The sequence below is a fragment of the Lagenorhynchus albirostris genome, chromosome 13 (genome assembly GCF_949774975.1).
Source record: "Lagenorhynchus albirostris chromosome 13, mLagAlb1.1, whole genome shotgun sequence".
NCBI classification, from domain to species: Eukaryota; Metazoa; Chordata; class Mammalia; order Artiodactyla; family Delphinidae; genus Lagenorhynchus; species Lagenorhynchus albirostris.
The window spans coordinates 12213105-12232688 of NC_083107.1; the positions used below are offsets into that span (position 1 = coordinate 12213105).

Below are 19584 nucleotides of genomic sequence, written 5' to 3' on the forward strand. Positions count from 1 at the left end.
TCTTTTCACAACTCAAGTTCAGTGTCGTGGCCTCATGTCCCTAGAATGGCAGGAACCAGGTCGCCCCCTGGGTGTTGCTCTCCTGGCTGCAGTGGAGGGATCTCCCCCCCCCCCCGACTTCCTAGTCTTCCCACGGCACCAGGGGCCCTGCCTTGGGCCCAGCTAGTGGCCCAGACTTCTGTTTCCACAGTATGACTTCCCTTTAGGACCTTGGGGTCTCTCCTGCCAGGAGATCTCACCTGCGACCGTCTGAATCCAAGATAGGGGTTCTAATGACATCCAGCCTCAATATCTCATTCCCCCCATCCCACCCCGCTGCCCTTCTTCCTTGTGCAGGGGGCTGGCCCAAGGCAGGTCAGTCACTGCCACTGGGGTTCTTCAGAAGCACCCCAACCTCCATGGCCAAGGGGCACCAGCCACCAGGAATCCCCAAATTCCCAAATGCCAGCTCTCCCCGCAGCTGCCGGTCTCCCACCTCTGGGACATTCGGCTCCAGGCTTCCAAGGGGCTCTGGGTACTCAAGGCCAGGCTCTGATCCCTCAGAGCTTTGCAGATTTGCAGGAGTGTCGGCAGGAGAGGAGAGTTCTGCAGTTGGGCTGGGCCCTGGGGGGTTAGATGTGCTCACAAGTGGTCCTCGCACCCTGGATGTGCCCCGTGTCAGGGAAGCCCCAGCCTCGGCTCTGATCCACATGCCACCCCCTGATCAGTAGCCCAGTTTACCATCTCCTTACTGACCCCGGGCCCCGCCAGGCCCCTGGTTCCCCAGGGGAGACATCAGACCCATAGCCTGTGAGACTATAGCTCATACTTAAATGATGCTTCCTGTGTCCTGAGCACGTTTATTAGCTCAGTCCTCCCAACCCCTCTACAAAGGGGGCCACAGTCTTACCCTCATTTTCCAGATGTTCCCAGAATCCCACAGATATAGTTCATGAGGCCAGGGATCTGAACCTCCAGGCACCAGAGCCCGTCTCCCAGAGCGGCCCTCCTGATGTAATAACAGACACGCACCACTCCAGGCTGCCCCAAGGCCCAACTTTCCAGGTTTACAAAATTGAGTTCCTGATTCTTTAGCAAGAAAACATTTCTCTACAAAAGCTGCTTCAAAAATTCCCAGCCCCAGCTCAGAGGCCCTGGCATTCTAGGTGGTGAGGCAGGGCTGCAGAGAGCAGGAAGTGAGGCCCTTCCTGGGAAGTCCCTGCGGTTAGGGCACCAGGATGGGGCCCTGTCCCGCTCCAGCACCCTGCACCTCCCGACCTGGCTTCAGACCCCATGGGCTGAGTCAAGGAATGAGCCTGGGCTGCAGAGACTGTGTGAGGGGACAGTGAGCTGCTCCTCCCAGACCCCTCTGGAGAGGGTCCTGAATGATGGACACTTCGTCAAGCGACTGGCCTGTCCTTCCCTGACAGAGGCTCGAAGGTGGCAGGATCAGGGTGGAGGCAGCCACTAGGCTGGCCTCGCCTTCACCTGCGCCCTGCGGCATTGCCTACAGCAAGGCCCTGCTTCAATGCGCACAACTTATAAAGCATTCTAGAGTCTGCCCATCATTCCTTCTTCTAGCCAGCCCCTCCGCTATGGCAGGGCAGGAAGTGATTGCTCCCTCTGCAGTTATCAGAATGAGGGCCTGGAGAACGAAAGGGACGCATCCAGAGTCATGCAGCTGCAGACCTGGGGATGAGACCCGGGACTTGGAGCCTGGCGGGAAGACCCTGCCACTGTTCCCATGCATCGACCTGGGTGGTTTTAAAGATTCCTGAGTTGTCTGCTCCCTGCTGGCAGGGTCCAGGGCATGAAGCTAACGAGCAGGTCAGTTCTGAATGGCAAAGAGGAAGAGAGGGTTGAGAACACAGAATCTTTCAGAGAAGGTGGGGAGAGAGTATCTGACCTCGAAGACAGCATCATGCCAGGGTTGGGCACGGGGCCTGAGGGTAACTGGAGGAGGGGACGCATACCCTCTGCTCCCCAAGCCCAGCCCCAACCACATGGGCCACAATCCAACCATGATGATCCCACCCAAGGGCCTTTGTGCTTGCTGTTCTTCCACCTGGAACACTCCTCCCCCTTCTTAATCATTCAGGTCTCAGCTCAAATATCACCTCAGAGAGACTTCCCCTGGCCACTTTCCCTAAAATCGCACCCACCCCACGTCCCTTGAAAACCTCACGTTTCTTCTTTCCCCTCTAGCACTTCCTGCCATGTGAAGTTAGTTCGTTTGTTTCTTGTCTGCCTTCCCCTTAGAACATCAGGGAGCTTCTGTGGCTTTCCCCCGAGGCCCAGAAGAGAACTTGGCACACAGGGTTAAGTCCACCCACGTTGTCTGGATGAAGGCGTGTACGCAGGCGCCAGCTGACGGTCGTCGGGTTTGGGTGGGCACGAAGGTCCAGCCCCACTAAGCCTGCTCAGCCCCTCCCACGTGACCTCCAGTTTTATGCAGGTAAGAACCAGTTTGACTTCTGTTCGCCTGAGTCACCTTCCCGGAAGCTGGGCTTGCCCACCTCCTTGCGGTGGCCAGCCCTGCGTGAGTATATGGGAAGGCAGGCTGGGGCTTCTCCTCTCATCCTTTTCAGGGAATCAAGGAGGAGGGAGCAGCTCTGCCCTGGGAGGCGTTGGTGGCATAGGTAGCGCCTGGCTGCTCTTCCTTCCTGTGCAAGCGCTCAGTCTGGAGCCAGAGGCTGGAAGACCTTGGAACACCTCGTCTTCTACCAGGCCCTCCCCATGGAAACCCATGGTAAGCTCCTTCCACTCCTATTTTTCCATCTGAAACATGGGACTGAAAAGTATTTGCTAAATGCTCTCAGACTCTGAAGAGTGAGCTTCAAGGGGAATGTCAAGGGCGTGGAGCTCCAGGCTTGTCTGGGAGAGCTGGCCACTGTACAGACAACAGCCTCCATGGAGAGACCACGCAGATGCTGTGAGGCAGGGGCTGAGAGCCCCGTGCGTGCTGGGTGAGCAGGTGAACTGAGGTGCAAAAACTGCTGTGCAAAAAATCTGGAAGCCCTTGGAGTCACTTGGGCATTTCCCACTGTTGATAGAGATGTGGAAAATTGGAGAACTGTTTCTGTAAAAAGAGAGAAAGGGCTTCCCTGGTGGCGCAGTGATTGGGAGTCCGCCTGCCGATGCAGGGGACACGGGTTCGTGCCCCGGTCCGGGAAGATCCCACATGCCGCGGAGCGGCTGGTCCCGTGAGCCATGGCCGCTGAGCCTGCACGTCCGGAGCCTGTGCTCCACAACAGGAGAGGCCACGACAGTGAGAGGCCCGTGTACTGCAAAAAAAAAAAAAAAAAAAAAAAAAAAAAAAAAAAAAAAGAGAGAGAAAGAACAGTGTGAGCTAAATGAGAAATACTAATAGAACCTGTTCCTCAACCATAGATCTGAGGGGTAATAGGGAAGGGTAGGGACGGTGGAGAATTAGGGGTTGTCACTAGTCAGTTCCACAGGTGGGTTTTTCCATGAGAATGCAGGCCCAAGTGACCAGAATTTCTCATTTTTCTTCTTTTTTTTTTCCCGCACCATGTGGCATGTGGGATCTTAGTTCCCCAACCAGAGATGGGACCTGCGCCCCCTGCAGTGGAAGCCCAGAGTCTTAACCACTGGACCACCAGGGAAGTCCCAAAACTTCTCATTTTTCAAAAAGAATCAGATATTCTGATTTTGTGATGTGTAGCATTCTGATTAAATAAAACAATAAAGTGAGAAAATAAAATATTTAATCTATGAGCTACTGGCTTGCAACCTCTGGTTAAGTAAGATACATGAGGGGCAGAGAAAAGATCTTAAGGATGGTGGTCTGAAGGGCCAGTTTTTAATTCTAAGTTGGCCTCTAATGGGTAAATTATTACTCCCACCTGGGTCTCACTTTCCTCAATGTCGAGAGGAGGCTGGCAAACTCGGGGTTTCAAGGACACAGTAATAACTAATACTTCCACAGTGCTTACTACAAGCTGGGCATTCTGCCGAACTATTTACGTGGTTTACTTCATTTAATTCTCACAATAACCATATGAGGAAGGACTATTAGGGTTCACATTTTCAGAAGAGGAAACTGGGGCATAGAAGGTTAAATAATTTGCCAAAGGCCAGACAGCCAATATAAGCGGAGGAGCTGGGCCTGACAACAGACAGTCTGTCTCCAAACCACTGGATATGCTCTAGGGGTAAGGAGACCAAATGAGATCAGGAAGCGAGAAGTGCATTGTAAACCACAGCAGTGATTCCAGGAGCAGCAAACCTTCACCCTTCCCCCAGCGGGTGTAACAGTCTCCAGTGGGGTGCGTTAAACTGTTAACCCATGGTCTGCTGTAGTTTTCAAATGTGTAAGGGAAGATGTAACTCTCAGAACCAGACAGTGATATGCTGTGAAGGAATCACTATACTTATAAAAGGTTCATTCCAAAATATTTTAAGCTGGTGCTAAATAAAGTGTATAACTTGAACTGGATTGAATTCAGGAGACAATTGCATGTAAGTCCAGTGAAGACACCATGTCTCCTGGGAGGAGGAACCACATTCTCCATCTAACATCAGGAACGTGGGTGGTACCACTGATGCCAACCAGAGAACGGGGATCTGAGAAGAGAGAACCCAGTGAGATTCAAGAGCCGGGAAAGTGAGGACAGAGACAGGATGAAGATGGAACCACCCTGTGTGTATTCTGCATTACCCTGGACAAGCCATTTACCTCACTGGACCTCTGTTTCCTCTCTACACTGCTGACTTTATAGCTAATGTGTGTGAAGGAGCGGGAGGAGGTGAAGAAGTGACAATGAAAAGGTAAATCCTTTCTACAACCTAAGTTTTTGTGTGTGTGTGTGTGGTACGTGGGCCTCTCACTGTTGTGGCCTCTCCCGTTGCGGAGCACAGGCTCCGGATGCGCAGGCTCAGCGGCCATGGCTCACGGGCCCAGCCACTCCGCGGCATGTGGGATCTTCCCAGACCGGGGCATGAACCCGTGTCCCCTGCATTGGCAGGTGGACTCTCAACCACTGCGCCACCAGGGAAGCCCATGACCTAAGTTTGAAAACAGTTTTAAGCTACTGAATGTTGACCATATCTTGATTACATAGTTGGGGGAAATTAAATATGAATGACTTAATTAAAAGTTAACTTGATTAGAATGAGAGTGATTGATCAATATTATATCTGCTATAGTCTCTGTCCTTGAGTGGAAGACTTACTAAGGCCTTGGGGTCCTCTGGTGTGCTTTGCCTATATGTCTATTCATCTAATAAAATGGACAACATCTCTGCTACTGGGCTAATTGGCAAGGTACAATGATTGATAGTTAATTGTGCCTGCAATTTGCAGCACTAGCCATGAGATGGCGCCAGTACCTTCTAAGGGTTTGTATGATAAGGCAATCATCTGTTTTCCAGGGACTGAGGGGTTTCCTATGATGCAGGGCTTTCAGTATTAAAACCAAGAAAATCCTGGAAAAACTAGGGCAATTGGCCACCCTAGTCCATAACAAGGTAAAGAGGTTTCTTTTTAACCTATGTAAGGTCTTAGAATCATCTTTTCTTTACTAGCAAAATACCTCCTAAAATTTCCAAACAGTTATAGAATAAATCATTGCTCTATAAGATGTGAGTTCAAACCCAAAGGAACAGCATAAGAACAAATACAATTCTTGTTCCTGTGCTATCAAGCAGAGAAGAAAAAATGTCACCTGCCTCTCTGGCAGGACTGCAGTGTAGGAAGAACTGGCTTCAAATCCTGGCTCAGCCAGGATCTGGGGCAAGTGATTTAATCTTCCTGAGCCTCGATTTCTTATTCTACAAAGTGAGTATAAGTATATCCCCGTCTTGAGACTGGGGGTACATATACCTGCCTTGCACAGCTATATGAGGACTAAATAAGATCTGTATGAAAGCGTACGACACAGAGGCCGAAATACTGCAGGCAAGAAACAGGGTAGTCCCCTCCCCCAAGTTCCTGTCCTTCCCCTTCTCCTCCTGCCTGCGCAGAAGCTACCTTACAAAGCGAATCAGTCATCAAAGCCCAGAAGGCAAGAGTAAACACGTACCTTGGAAAAACATAAGATAAGTAGGTAAATGATGGCTTTCAGCGCAGATCCCTATCAAAGCCAGAAACTGCTGGAACAAAGATCATCTTGGAAAACTCTGAACCTCAGAAAGGATTCACAGTGAGTTTACCATTTGTATCTGGGAGGAGAGCAAGCGTCTTGTAAAGCAGCAATCAATCACAGTCGGCTTTATACACAGTCTCCTGACGTTTACCAGCCGGGACAGGCAACTCGGTCATTCCGATGGCTGCAGCTTGGTGAGCAGAGACGCCGAGGAGAACACCTGTCTCCAAGCCTGACCTGCCGCTATCGGGAGCTTCTAATAAACTAACGGATTTGGTTAAAATTGACTCGGCTGCCTGGAAGGGCAGGGTAGCTGGAGACTGACAAAGGGAAGACAGCAGATTATACTACGGGGGCCTGTATTGATCACCCTTTTTCCTCCTCTTTGTATTAATATATTTACTCATCTCTTGGAGAGAGTAACGGGAGCCTTTGTGCCATTATCTTAGTAAACATTTACAACGTTTGGACAACAGCACTGCCTGTATTGTGTGGTATGTGCTGTAACACTCAGGCATTCAAGAACTGGCTGAAGATTCCGAATATGGGATTTAGCCATTACAATGTAAGGTACACACCTGTCCACCCAAGCCTGTTGCTTAAGTGTTTCCCAGGGACACTTGGATGACAACAAATGCAGCTCCAGGAGGCACAGCTGGAAATGCACCAAGATGCATTGATGTTTCCTGATAAATGGGATTTATTGGTAGGGATTGTTTCCCGGGAGGGCGATGGGACCTGTGGGGTGAGCCATTTGGGCTGAGGAGGAGGAAATTTGGAGTTGGGAAAAGTGGGGACAATTTCTGTCTAGAAAGACGAAAGAACGCTCAAATCTCCCTGTCCCCTCAGGGTGCTGGAGCCAGGAAGAGCCCGTCTCTTCCCAACTTCACACTCAGTGATGTGGGTGGCTTGAAATCATCCGTGGTGGGCGTATCTACACCAGAGAAATTGGCAAATGCTACAAGTCAGAACTCCTTTTGGAGATCCCGCTGTCAACATGCACTGCCGAGATCAGGGTTACACCACTGCCCTGCTTTCAGGTTCAATCACCCCAAAACTTCTTCCAAGTCTAATCCACCTGGCCGCTGTTCCCCGGATGGTCTTAATAAAACAAATATGACAGTGTCACCCTCTGATTCAATTTTCTTTTAGATAAATTCCCTGCTCCTTGAAGGGGAACTAAAGGCCCCTCCTTCCCTGGTTCCTGCTCAACTTGTCAATCACGTCTTTGGGCAGACTCATGGGACTCGGGGGCGGGGGAAGATGCAGTTTATATTTTATCTCCCACTGAGTAGGAAGGGCCCCCCCACCACGACAACCCAGGTTTGGGCTGGGACCCTGGAGCGTGAAAAGTGAATGGAAATGAAGAAGTGAACAGAAATGGACTCTGGAGCATGAGAAGTGAACAGAAATGGATTTCCCAAAGCCCATTTCTGACTCATCTCAAGCCCTGTTTGGGTGAAGTCACCTGGGGCTGCCGTGCTCCTGGCCTCAGTGCCCAGAGAAAGCAAAAGTGAATTTTCTCTGGGTACATACAACATCCTCCAGGGCCTCAGATCATCCCTACAGTTTTTGCTACACCGTGTCCAGCAGTTAATAACAAGTAGTCAGGCATACGCAAGACAACGTGTGTACCAGAGAAAACCAGACAGGAGAAGGAGATCCAGTGGGGATTCAAATAATGGAGTCAACAGGGGCAGCCTTTGTAAGAACCCTGAATGAAGAATAGGATCAAGGGTGTAAAGGACAAGATTGCAACTTCTGGCAGAGAACTGGAAACTCTACAAAAAAGGAAGCACATGGAAATCCTAGAACTGAAAGATGCCATTAACTGAAATTGAGAAAGAGCTCGCATGTATTGAACACTTCCTATGTGGGCAGACTGCACTGAACACTTTACTGGCAACAACAATGAAGATTCACCCACGTGGTCTCCATGGAGCCTGTCTCGTGTCACTCCTAGGACCCGGACTTAGCCTGGCTGTCCTGTTTCCCTTCAAGTGGGCCTTAGTCATTTCTGCTGTCACCGGTGTCTAGCAGGGCAGGGCTCGGCACGTAGCAGGTACCAGTATAGCTGTGATGCCTGGTGCCCGGGGAAAGCACAGGGTGCTGACTGGGAAGCAGAGTTCACTCCATGGCGTGGTCATTAAGCTTAATTCGGGAAGCAGAGTGACGAGTGAGCACTAGAAGGGAGAATACGTTTAGTTAGAGATGTCCCGTGGGTGGGCAGACATCACAGGGACACCAACTGATTTGATGGGACAGAGCAAAGAGTGGAATTGTGGCCAGAAGCGTGAGGAAAGGGAGGAGATTCTCCTCCCCACTTACTTCCTCCCCTGCCCACTCTCGTTTCCCCCTCACCCCGCCACAGGAATGAATCCCTCCCCTCTGGAGTCAAGCGGGCTTGTTGGGCATGTGGACGGGGATCAGGGCATTGTGACTGTCCCCTCCCACTCTACCTGGGGTGATGAATCAGACATCATACCTCCCTATTGTTTAAGTAGTTCCTACGTGCCAAGGACGGGGCTAAATACATCGTGTGCAAAATGTCTCCATCCTCAAAGCAACCCGTGACAAGTCTTCCTTCTATTATTAGCCCCATCTAATGGATAACGAAACTGAGACTTGGAGAGTTCCGGCGTGTTGCCTGGGTGGCCCAGCTCATAACTGACACAGGAGAATGCAGCCCGAAGTCGGCCTGGCCCCAGGGACTCCCGCCCCCATGTCCAGAAAGACTCGTCAGGCCACAGAAGGAAAAAGATACAGATCTAGGAAGATGGGGTTGGGGGGGTGGAACCCAGGGCCTCTGCTCTCAGGGAGAAACCTGTCTCTTAGAATTTGGGCTGGGAACGGAGGAACATTTACCTAGGCACTGCAGTGTGGGCAGGACCTTGACCCCTTGGTCTCACCGTGGCAAGTCACTGCTTTTCTTCAGTATGTAAGGATAATTTTTTTTTTTGCCGTGCCGCATGGCATACGGGATCTTAGTTTCCTGACCAGGGATCGAACCCGTGCCCCCTGGAGTGGAAGCACAGAGCCCTAACCACTGGACTGACAAGGAATTCCCTTTAAGGACAATTTTTGAGTGATGCTGGTTTAACAGTCGAGGAGTACTTCATAAGTAGCCTAAGAAAGACAAGTAGGAGAGAACTTATCCTGGGAGGTGGCAAGCTGCCTTGTTCCCTTACAGCAGGTGTGATGACCAAGGTATGCACCCGGTGATTCATAAGTGTTCCAGAAATTATAAACCCCAATTCAGCAAATACTGGAAGTGACAGATAACCAAGCAGGTTCATACACATCACCTCCTTCAGCCAGCCCCCCCCAAAACAAACAAAAACAATCAACCCCGCAACACAGCCCTCGAAGGTAGACATTATTTCTTACATGTGTTTCAAAGGTGAGCAGGAGCCCTCAAGGTCGCACAGCTTGTGAGAACAGAGCAGGAGATGTGCCTACGTGCCGTTTTGTCCTACCCAGGGAGGTGACAATTTTTGCAGAAATGTCTCACTTGCTCTGGAAGAGGAGCTCATTAACGATCTGAGAAATTCATTCGCAAACTTCCTCTTTAAAAAAATTTTTTATCGAGGTATAATTGACATATTACATTACGTGAGTTTCGGATGTACAACATAGTTATACAATTATATTTTTTGCTTGTGATGAGAACTTTTAAGATCCACTCTCTTAGTAACTTTCAAATATGCAGTGGACCCTACCTCTCTGACAGATTTTACCCTCATTTGGACACAGCCTCTGATTGGTTGGTTGAAAATAAAGTCAGACTCCTGCTGTAATAGGAAACCCCTGGGTGGGAGTCAGGAGACCTGGATTTCTGGCTACACCTTTGCCATGGAAGAGCTGTGTGACCTTGGGCAGGTGCCCTCCCCTCTCTGGGTCTTTCTGGGTCTTCTTCAGAAACAGTGCTGGGGTGAGGTAGAATGATGCTGAGTGCCCATCCGGTCCTCAAAGGCTACAGTCTGCGCTTCTGCACTAGCGTTACATTCTCCTACCATTTAGATCATGTAGGACCCGCTTCACCTCTTTTCTGTCCATTAATAGGAATATACTTTCTTTTTTCCTAACTGTCTAGAATGTAGTAAGAAAGGAAGTGAATGTTTCTTAGTGCTCACTGTGAGCCAGAACTTTTGCCTTCCAACCAACCTTCCTTCCTCCCTTCCTTCCGTCCTCCCGTCCTCGTACCTATGACAATGACATAATCAACCTCATTCTGAGCGTGAGGAGAGAGAAGCAGAGACCCAGATAAGTGACTTGTTCCAGGTCACACAGGTGGCAAACGGCGAGTGCTAGAGGTAGATTTTTGGATTCATTTCCGTCCCACGCTGAGTTCACCCCATTTTCCCGAGACCGTAACTTCAAAGACGTCGATAACAGGAATAGGGTTGGTTTCAAAGCCCCTCTCAGGAAGTTGACTCTAAAGCAGGAGGCAGCAAACTTCAGGCCAAATCCAGCCACCACCTGTTTTTTGTAAATAAAGTTGTATTGGAGCACAATTAAATTAGCTTGTTGCTTTACAGATCGTCCAAGGCTGCTTTTCAGCTACAACAGCCGAGTTGGGTAATAATGACGTGCGGCCCCGCAAATTCTAAAATGTTTGCTATTTGGTCCTTAACAGAATGTTTGCCAGCGCCTGGTCCAGAGTCCAGCAAGGCCGTCCCGCCTTCAAAGAACACAAAGTGACCTGAGTCTGTCACGGGTGCTGGGAGTCCTGCCACTCGACTTCTTAGGAAAGGGGGATGTTTCTACTCAAACCTGTTTTTGCAACGTCTCAGGATACCTGTCCGGAAGATGAAGGGCTTTGGTTTTCAGTGTGCTCTTATTCCCAGGAACTCCGTGAAGGGGAAATAAAAATCTCAATTTTGGGGAAATTGCACAGAGGAAAAGGGGAGGGAATGGGTTACAACATCCCATTGCGACACTCAGCAGGGCTGAAAGTGACAACAGCAAGGTTTCTCGTTTTGAAAATGTGAGGGCGTTTCCGTTTCTCACAGTGGGACAGGGTGGCCGCAGCCTGGTCTTGGTGAGGGACTATTTTCTTTATAAGCAGCTCCTCTGGGTCTGAAATGGCAGTCTCCCATTGCCTTGCGGTCACAGGATGGAAGTCTGCAGGTGTCGCCACGGTTACCTAATCTCTCTCCTCCTTTTCCTGTTCCATTCAGAGACAGCCTGCTATCCCCTGGGAAAGAGACCCTGCGAGATGCAAGCCTTCAGGTAAGGCCGACCCAGAGGAGGTGGGGCTGGACGGGTAGAAAATGGAGAAAGAACAGAGAGCCATCTGTGGCTGCCAGGTTGCATGAGGTTTGGGCTGGAAAGGGATGCTCGTTATTCAAGTAAGAGGTTGCCACATCCGCGGTCTTCGGGACTTGTATTTCAAAATATCCCAGATGTGTGAAGCTTGGCTGGAGGCCTGGCGGACTCTCCCAGAGACCCTGGCAACTTGGTGACAGACACGTGCCCAGGAACCACGCTGGGGTTTGGGCCCGGCAGAACATGCTAGGCAAAGAGGCAGAGAGGGGCGCTGTGGGCAGGGCACAGCCCAGAGTTCCAGACTGACTGTTAACAGTGCCTGTCTGTGTTGATATATCAGAGGGTCCCGCTCCCCTGGGACCTCAGTTTCCCCATCTGTGACATGGGGTTAATGCTAACCCTGCCTGCATTACAGGGTCGATGTTAAGGTCAAATGCACGGATAACAGCATGACGATGTTTTGTGAGCAGTAAAGCGCCTGGCAACGATTACGCTTATTAAAAATTAGGTCAGGGACTTTGTGAGATGTCATCATTCCTGGCTGTAAAAATAGCAGGCTGTGATGCTGATAAAAACAGAACACTGTCCGAGTGCGGCCTCTGGGCCAGGATGTCCCAGTACGTGTCAGGGTGATCTCACCCTCCAGCTCTGAGTTTCTCTTGCCTGAGGCTACGGGACTCTGCGTGCCTGTGTGTGTTCCAGAGAAGTCCCTCCCCCAGGGGTCTGCCTCTGTCTCCTCCCATAGGCTGGGAGCTCTAGGAGATGCTCCAGGGATGTTTAATCCCTTCAGATGGGATTCAGCTCATCCAGGAGCTAAGCATAATCACAAAAGGTCAAATGCTCACTCGTGCCAGGAATTTTACAGTTTGCCTGACCCCCTCTCATTGGGCTCAGGGGCTCGTCACAGCCACCTGCTGAGGTGGGTGCTGCTAGCCCCCTTTCACAGGTGAGGAGATGAAGCACAGGTCCAAGGTCAGGCTGGTGGGCGGCAGGGAGTAGAGGGTCCGCGTCGCAGCTGGGGCTCTGTTTACTGCATCTCACCGCTGCAAGCCCTGCTCTCAGCCGGAGGGGTCCTTCACCAAGAAGAAAAAACTGGAAGCCAGAAACAGGCCATGGGGTGAGCTGGAGGGGAAGCTGACTTGTCCCTGGGGACAGCGGCCCCTGACAGACCCAGAACAGGCCACTGGCCAATAGAGGACAGGCTCTGGGGACAGACCTCCACGGTCTAAGGCTTGGAGGGAGTTAGCTGCAAGGGACTCTGACCCTCGAAACTTCTAACCCTGTGCCGTGTGGGCCACTAGTCTTGGATGAATCTTAAAATTTACATTTAAATTCATAAAAAGAGAAGAAAGTAAAAAATCCAGACCCTTGGTCGCATTACGTTTCAAGAGCTCAATAGCTGCATGTGGCTGGTGGCTGCCATATTGGATGGTGCAGACAGAACATTTCTGCACCCACGAAGTTCTGTTGATGGTGTTACCCTAGAGCCTGCTTTGCTGAAGTAGAAGGTGGCTGCCCTGAGAACTTGAGCATAAGGAGCAAGGTAAAGAAAGGGGGTAGGAGCTTCCCTGGTGGCGCAGTGGTTGGGAGTCCGCCTGCTGATGCAGGGGACAAGGGTTCGTGCCCCGGTCCGGGAAGATCCCACATGCCGCGGAGCGGCTGGGCCGTGAGCCATGGCCGCCGAGCCTGCCTGTCCGGAGCCTGTGCTCCGCAACGGGAGAGGCCACAACAGTGAGAGGCCCGCGTACCGCAAAAAAAAAAAAAAAAAAAGAGAGAGAGGGGGTAGAATGCAGGCGCACAGCTCACCAGCTGTGGGGGTTGGGCCTCTTGGTTTTTTTCATATTCAAAATATATTTCTTACTTAAAATATTTTTAAGTTGTTACTTATTTTATTTTTTGTTGACTTTTATTTTACTTTTAAAATTTTTATTGGAGTATAGTTGGTTTACAATGTTGTGTTAGTTTCAGGTGTACAGCAGAGTAAATCAGTTATACATATACATATATCCACTCTTTTTTTTTTTTTTTTTTTTTTTGCGGTACGAGGGCCTCTCACTGTTGTGGCCTCTCCCGTTGCGGAGCACAGGCTCCGGACGCGCGGGCTCACTGCCCATGGCTCACAGGCCCAGCCGCTCCGCGGCATGTGGGATCTTCCCGGACTGGGGCACGAACCCGTATCTCCTGCATTGGCAGGCAGACCCTCAACAACTGCACCACCAGGGAAGCCCTATATCCACTCTTTTAACCAGTGTTGAGCTCAGTCTCCACATCCATGATACGGGTGTGCTAAATTCCACACCCCAGGCAGAAGGTTGGGCGCAGATTCCGCAAAGTCTGGGGAACACAGGAAGGGGCTGGGCACATAGAAACTGTCCACTACAGCTAGGTTCTTCTGTTTTTCAGAATCTGGGATGTCAACCAGAAGACCTTCTACCTGAGAAATAACCAGCTAGTTGCTGGATACTTGCAAGGACCAAATACTAAATTGGAAGGTGAGTGGTTGCAAGGAAGGCCAATGTGATGTGGGCACTGGTCACGTTGCCTGGGGTCTGCAACCTTGTGGCCCAACCTTGGGAACTTTAGGTGTGATGTCCTAAACGCTGCTGGCTCTTTGTGGCCGAGTTTGAAGCTGGAGAGGCCTGGCCACTGAAGGACACGTACAAGCACAGCCTCAAGAAGGCAGAGATGGGTGGAGTCTTGGTTGGGAGCCACCACCTACAGGCACCGTGGTCCCAGGGCCACACCTGGGGGGAGGTATGGCCCAGGAGGCAAGCTCAGCCCTTTCCTTCCTCTGGTGCCTAGAAAGCCCCTGTGTTCCTGTGTGATCAGACTCTCACTCCCACGCAAAAGTCATACACCATCAACACGGCTGGGTTATGTCCCTTAATCACGGACACCACATTTAGTCATGTTCCAGATCCATGTCAAACTGGATGAACTTGAACAAGTTTCGCCCACTCTGTTCCTCAGTTTTCCCTTTAGTAAAAGAAGAGCGGTTGGATGATGGGCCGTGGGATTCTTTCAGCACCGGCCCTCTAGGCTGTTTTCACGTCCCCGATGGCTGGCTTGGCGTCGTAGGATGGCGTTATCCCCATCCCCTTGTCCTCTGTCCCCGTCTCACTCTTAAAGGGTGTGAGACCCACCTTTCCTGTCCTTTTGGTAATTCTCCTAATGAGGACACAGAGAGGCTGAGATGTTCACTCCCTCACGAGGGCATGGAGACCACCGAGGGGAAGAGGCGGGTTCAGAGTCACCCAGGCTCCTGTGGACCAAGCCCCGGCGCCCCACTCATGACCTCATGTGCTGTTTTCCCTGCCCATGGGCAGCGCACCTGTTGACCTAGAGCGCAGGGGTCCTGGGGAAGGGAGGGAAGGTTAGAAATCACCTGGAGCAGATTCTAGGTGCCTTGGACCTTGAGGAGTAGCTAACTAGTGTGCTTGGTTTGATCTTCTGTTGGGATGCAGACCAGGAAGGGGGGCCCTTGCTGTCCTTCTGACCTTGGGGTTTTACTTAAGGGGCTGGAAGAATCCCCAGGGAGAGTCCAGCCTGCCGTGTCTTCGTCATCTGTGCCTCCTCTTCTTTACAACCCGAACTTCCCCTTTGTTCTTCCCCAGAGAAGATAGACGTGGTGCCCATCGAGCCCCATGCTATGTTCCTGGGAATCCACGGGGGGAAGCTGTGCCTGGCCTGTGTCAAGTCTGGTGATGAGATCAAGCTCAGGTTGGAGGTAAGGACCGTCTCCGATTAACGAACACCTCAAACTCGGTGGCTTAAAACAAGCACAATGGGTTCTTTCTCATGATTCTGTGGGTTGACTGGGATCAGCTGGGCAGTTCTCTGCCACGTGGTATAGCTGGGGTCCGTCCTCCAGGCTCTCTTCCCACGGGGTCTCTCTGAGTTCAGCTGCCCTCTTGAACTTCCTTATGACACAAGTGCTGGCTTCCAAGAGGGATTACTCCAAAAAGACAAGCCTCAATGTGCAAACGCTTATTAAACTTTTGCTTGTATCATACCACTAATGTCGCATTAACTAAAGCCAGTCAGGTGGCTGAGCCTAGCCTCAACGAGGGAGGGGACTACCAGGGTGTGGACACCAGGAGGCATGGCTCCTTTAGGGACCTCAATCTCTGTATGCTGCTGTCTTGCCCAAGGGTCCCCAACCCACTTGGACTTGTCCTCTTTCGGTAAAGCCAACCTTTGGGATCATTCTCTTCCAACCCTTATCTACTCAAACCCATGAGCGGGCATCCCATCCAAGACCCTGTACTCCCGTGCAATATTTCTTATTTTTGCGGTGGGGTGGGGGGTGAAGCATGCCGTGTGGCTTGCAGGATCTCAGTTCCCGGACCTGGGATCGAACCCGAGCCATGGCAGTGAAAGCCTGGAATCCTAACCATTAGGGCACCAGGGAAATCCCCTGTGCAACATCAATGGGCTACCAGCCCTGGGAAAAGAGGGCTTTGTATCAGGGGATTGTTGGACAAAATCTTAACTCAGCTTGTGAGTGGCCGTAACTATGGCACTGTCCCTTCTGTCCGCTAGTGGACAGACACTTTATTGGAGCGGGGCTGCCTGCTCTGTGTGGCGCTGGAGTGACCACGATAATGTGGTAACGTCTCGCACAGACTGCGATACCCGGCCCCCCTTGTCCACTGCCCCCTCTCTTGGAGGTGCAGACACAACAGACCGCCAGCCTCCATAGGCCTTGGCCTCTGCTGATGGTACCACGTGTTCCCCAAAACATATTGGCCGAGGGCTGGAGTGACCAGATTTCCCCGAATCAAGGTGTAACCGTGGGACAGCCTCCTTGTGTCACAAGACCCAGGACGCTGGGTGTCCTGCCATGGTCTTTGGGCCAGCATTTCTCCGTGGGCAGTCACGGGGCCAGGTCCTGGGGGCTGGGGTGCAAGGACCTCTCTGCTCTTTCCTTGGCCCCCAGCCGGTAAACATCACTGACCTGAACAGCAGCAAGGAGGAGGACAAGCGCTTCGCCTTCATCCGCTCCGACAACGGGCCCACCACCAGCTTCGAGTCAGCCGCCTGCCCCGGCTGGTTCCTCTGTACCGCGCTGGAGACCGACCAGCCCGTAGGCCTCACCAATACGCCTCAAGATGCTGTCCAGGTCACCAAGTTCTACTTCCAGCAGGACCAGTAGCGGTGCTGTTCAGCATCCCTTGTCCCCCACTCCCAGCACATCTATGACTCCAGAGATGCCTCCCCCTCCCACCCGGGGGCTCGCCATGGCGCAGTGAGCGCTCAGCGGGGCAGCCTTGGCCGGGGGTGGGGGCGGCCCTCGGAAGGAGGTACGAGAGCCCTGGGAACAGCCTCCTCTACTTACCCAGCCTCTACGAGGCCTCTGCCAGGTCTTTCTAAAGTGCACATGGGATCACGGCCCCGATCAAAGCCCTCAGGGTCGCCTGTACCTTCAGGGTAAAGACCAGGCACCCTGGCCAGCCCCAGCTCCTCCCTCACTTCCCTTCCAGGCCCCAGAGCCCGCAGGCCACTCGCTGACCTCCCCCCAAGGGGCTCCATTCCTCTCTTTGCAAACTGGTGCTTTTCCAAGGGCAAGAATTTTAGGCTCTGTGGCAAAATGGAAAACAAGCGTTTCCTGGTTTTTTTTTTTTTTTTTTTTCATTAAGCCAGCTTTGAGAGAGAGTCCTTTATTTGGAGATGATGTCCTTTCTGGAAGGGGGTGGAAGATTAAAATATCCCCTTGTTTAGGAAATGATGGTGAAAGGAGGTGATAACTTTTCCTCTTTGTCTTTCTTGTTTTTGTGATGCCCTGACCTGTAAAAATGAAAAGTTAGTGGACTAGGTTGGTCCCCTAGTGTTTTTCTTTCTGGAACATTCCTATAAGTCTAGACCGCCCCCCGGCCCAGGCCCCGAGCGCCCTGTCCACTGCAGACCTCCTGCAGCTGCCTGCAGTGCTGTCCCCTTCCCTGCCCTCCCGTCAGAATCCCCCAGCTCCCAAGACACAGCACAAATGTGGCTTCTCCGGACCTCCCAGGAGGAATGAATCGCTCCTTGACCATTTTAGCACTTCCGACACCCTGAGACTTGTTTGGAAGATGTTGTGCCTCTGTCTGTTTCCCCACCATCCTGTGAGCCCCTGAGAGCAGGGACCTTGACCCCCACCCCCCCCATGTCTTAGGTCTCTGCAGGGCCAAGCACATGGCCTGGCCCTCAGTGAACGTGTGTTGTATGTGTTGAGTGGAAAGTTTCCTACTCCCTGTGACCTGAGCTTTGTTTTACAATAAAACCTTGAAAACTTGAAAACTCATCTACTTTGCTGGCTGTGTCCATGGGCTTGCCGGGCTTGGGGCAAAGAGAACTGGAAAACGGGGGCGGGGTGGAATGTCGAGCGACAGGCCTTTCAAACCCTGGGGCCGGGCCTGGGTGTCTCTCCTCTGAGTCCTTTCCTCCTTGGGCCTCGTTCTCCTCGAATAACAGGAGAGCAAATCTCTCTGCCAGGAAGGTGTGCAGCACCATCGTGCACAACAGCCTCCAACTGGAAACAACCCAACCCCCCAGCCCAGAAGAATGAACACGTAAGCCGTGTACGTTCGTACACACAAGGTAACGCTCGACAGCAAGGAGAATGGATAAACCGCCGTTGGCTGCAGCCACGAGACGGATGAATCTTACAAACATCTTGTGGGCTTCAAGGATCCCCAAAGCATGCGTAGAGCACGATTCCAGTTACAGACAGTTTAAAACAGGCAGATGGAACCGTCGTGGGGAGGAATGCAGAGACACAGAGAACAGCAAGGACGCGCCCTGCCTGAAAGCGGGGCGGTGGCCCGAGGGGCCAGGCAGCATTCTGTTTCTTGGTGTGGGCGTGGTTAGGCGATTTTCTGTATGGATGTTATATTCACAGTTGTGAAAGGTCTAAAAATAAAAAGCCTTGCCCCCTCCCCCCATCCTGGGATGTGAGGGAAGGGGGCACCTGGGAAATGGTGAAATTAACGGGTGGAATGTTGAATGTGGCCCCATGAGATGGGAATGCAGGACTGTAAGAATGACCGTTTATCAGACACCCCTCGGCTAAATAGTCAGGCCAGCAAGGGGCGCTGTCCCTTCCTGGGATTCTGCCGACTTCTGGGCTGGGTCCCGGGAGTCCTAGAGTCAGGCCCCGCTGGGCCCACAGCCTGCTGTGTGATGTTGGCCAAGTCACCTCCCTTTCCTAAGCCAGGTCCCTCCTTCTCCCAGGAAGAGTGTTGACTTACATTGGGGTTTTCCAGACAGAGCTCCCTGGATGCCTCTCTGAGGTCCCTGGAAACAAAGCCCATAAAAGGGGAATGGAGAGGCCAGGCTCCATCCCTAGGACTCAGCTCCCACCCAGCCCTCTGCTTCCCAAACTGGACTTCCCTGCAGGGCTTTATCTGAAGAGATGTCCTTGCTACAAACAAACAAAACTGAGCAGGTTAAAATTGACTGGGAATTCCCTGGCAGTCCAGTGGTTAGGACTCCATGCTCTCACTGCCGAGGGCCTGGGTTCGATCCCTGGTCAGGGGACTAAAATCCCATAAGCCATGTGGCATGGCCAAAAAAAAAAAAAAAGGCAACCGACTGGAGAAAATCTTTAAGATCTCGCCGAGATCCCAGATCCTAAGACGACAATGAGGTCGCCCCACCGCTCAGCTTTCTCTCCCTCGTGTGTGAAACGGAAGGAGCCGCTTGCTCCACGGGGACAATACACGATGAAGTGAGACGATATGAGTGAAACGCCGTGTGTGGTAAGAGTGTGAGTGTGGCTGCTATATTTTCAATCTTGGTAAAAGGAGGACGTTCAAGGCAGAAAACCCTTCCAGGCTTCATGGTGACAATAGCAGCTAACATTTGTGAGGCTCCGTAGACATCCTCCCCTCATGAAACAGGAGGTGAAGCCCAGGGCTCAGACACCACGCGATTTGGTTAAGCAGCCAACCGTAGGTTAGCAACAGGCGAGGCAGTCACATAGCCACGCATGCATGCGAGCCCGGGAACTCTGGACGCACTTCCTGGCTCTCCTGTTTGCAACTGTGCTCATGGATGAGTTAGTTAAAGTGTTGGAGTCTCAGTTTTCCTACCTCTGCTGCAGAAATCAGCCGATGCAAAGGGCTGAGTTATTCAATCTTTGCAACAACTTTCTGTGGTCCGTAGGAATGTTCTGATTACTAGTATTAGTCCGGCAGGAATCAGTGCTCAAAGGAATCTGTTTGAAAGCCCTGCTGCTCAAAAGGTGGTCCATG

At 51.7% G+C, this 19584-nt stretch overlaps 1 protein-coding gene across 3 annotated transcripts; it reads left to right on the forward strand.

Annotated features, from left to right (window-relative positions):
* Positions 1-2415: 2415 nt before the first annotated feature.
* IL1RN (interleukin 1 receptor antagonist) lies at positions 2416-17618 on the forward strand. 3 transcript variants are annotated; one of them, XM_060168800.1, is made up of 6 exons: positions 2416-2434; positions 2568-2728; positions 11266-11317; positions 13757-13845; positions 14968-15080; positions 16293-17618. In XM_060168800.1, the coding sequence occupies exons 2-6, from the start codon at positions 2716-2718 to the stop codon at positions 16506-16508; spliced, it is 483 nt and encodes a 160-aa protein (XP_060024783.1). In that variant the 5' UTR covers positions 2416-2434; positions 2568-2715; the 3' UTR covers positions 16509-17618. The 3 variants fall into 3 exon arrangements, with proteins under 3 accessions (XP_060024783.1, XP_060024782.1, XP_060024781.1); XM_060168799.1 differs by lacking the exon at positions 2416-2434 and having other exon boundaries at positions 2497-2728; XM_060168798.1 differs by lacking the exons at positions 2416-2434; positions 2568-2728 and having other exon boundaries at positions 11187-11317.
* The last annotated feature ends 1966 nt before the right edge of the window (positions 17619-19584 follow it).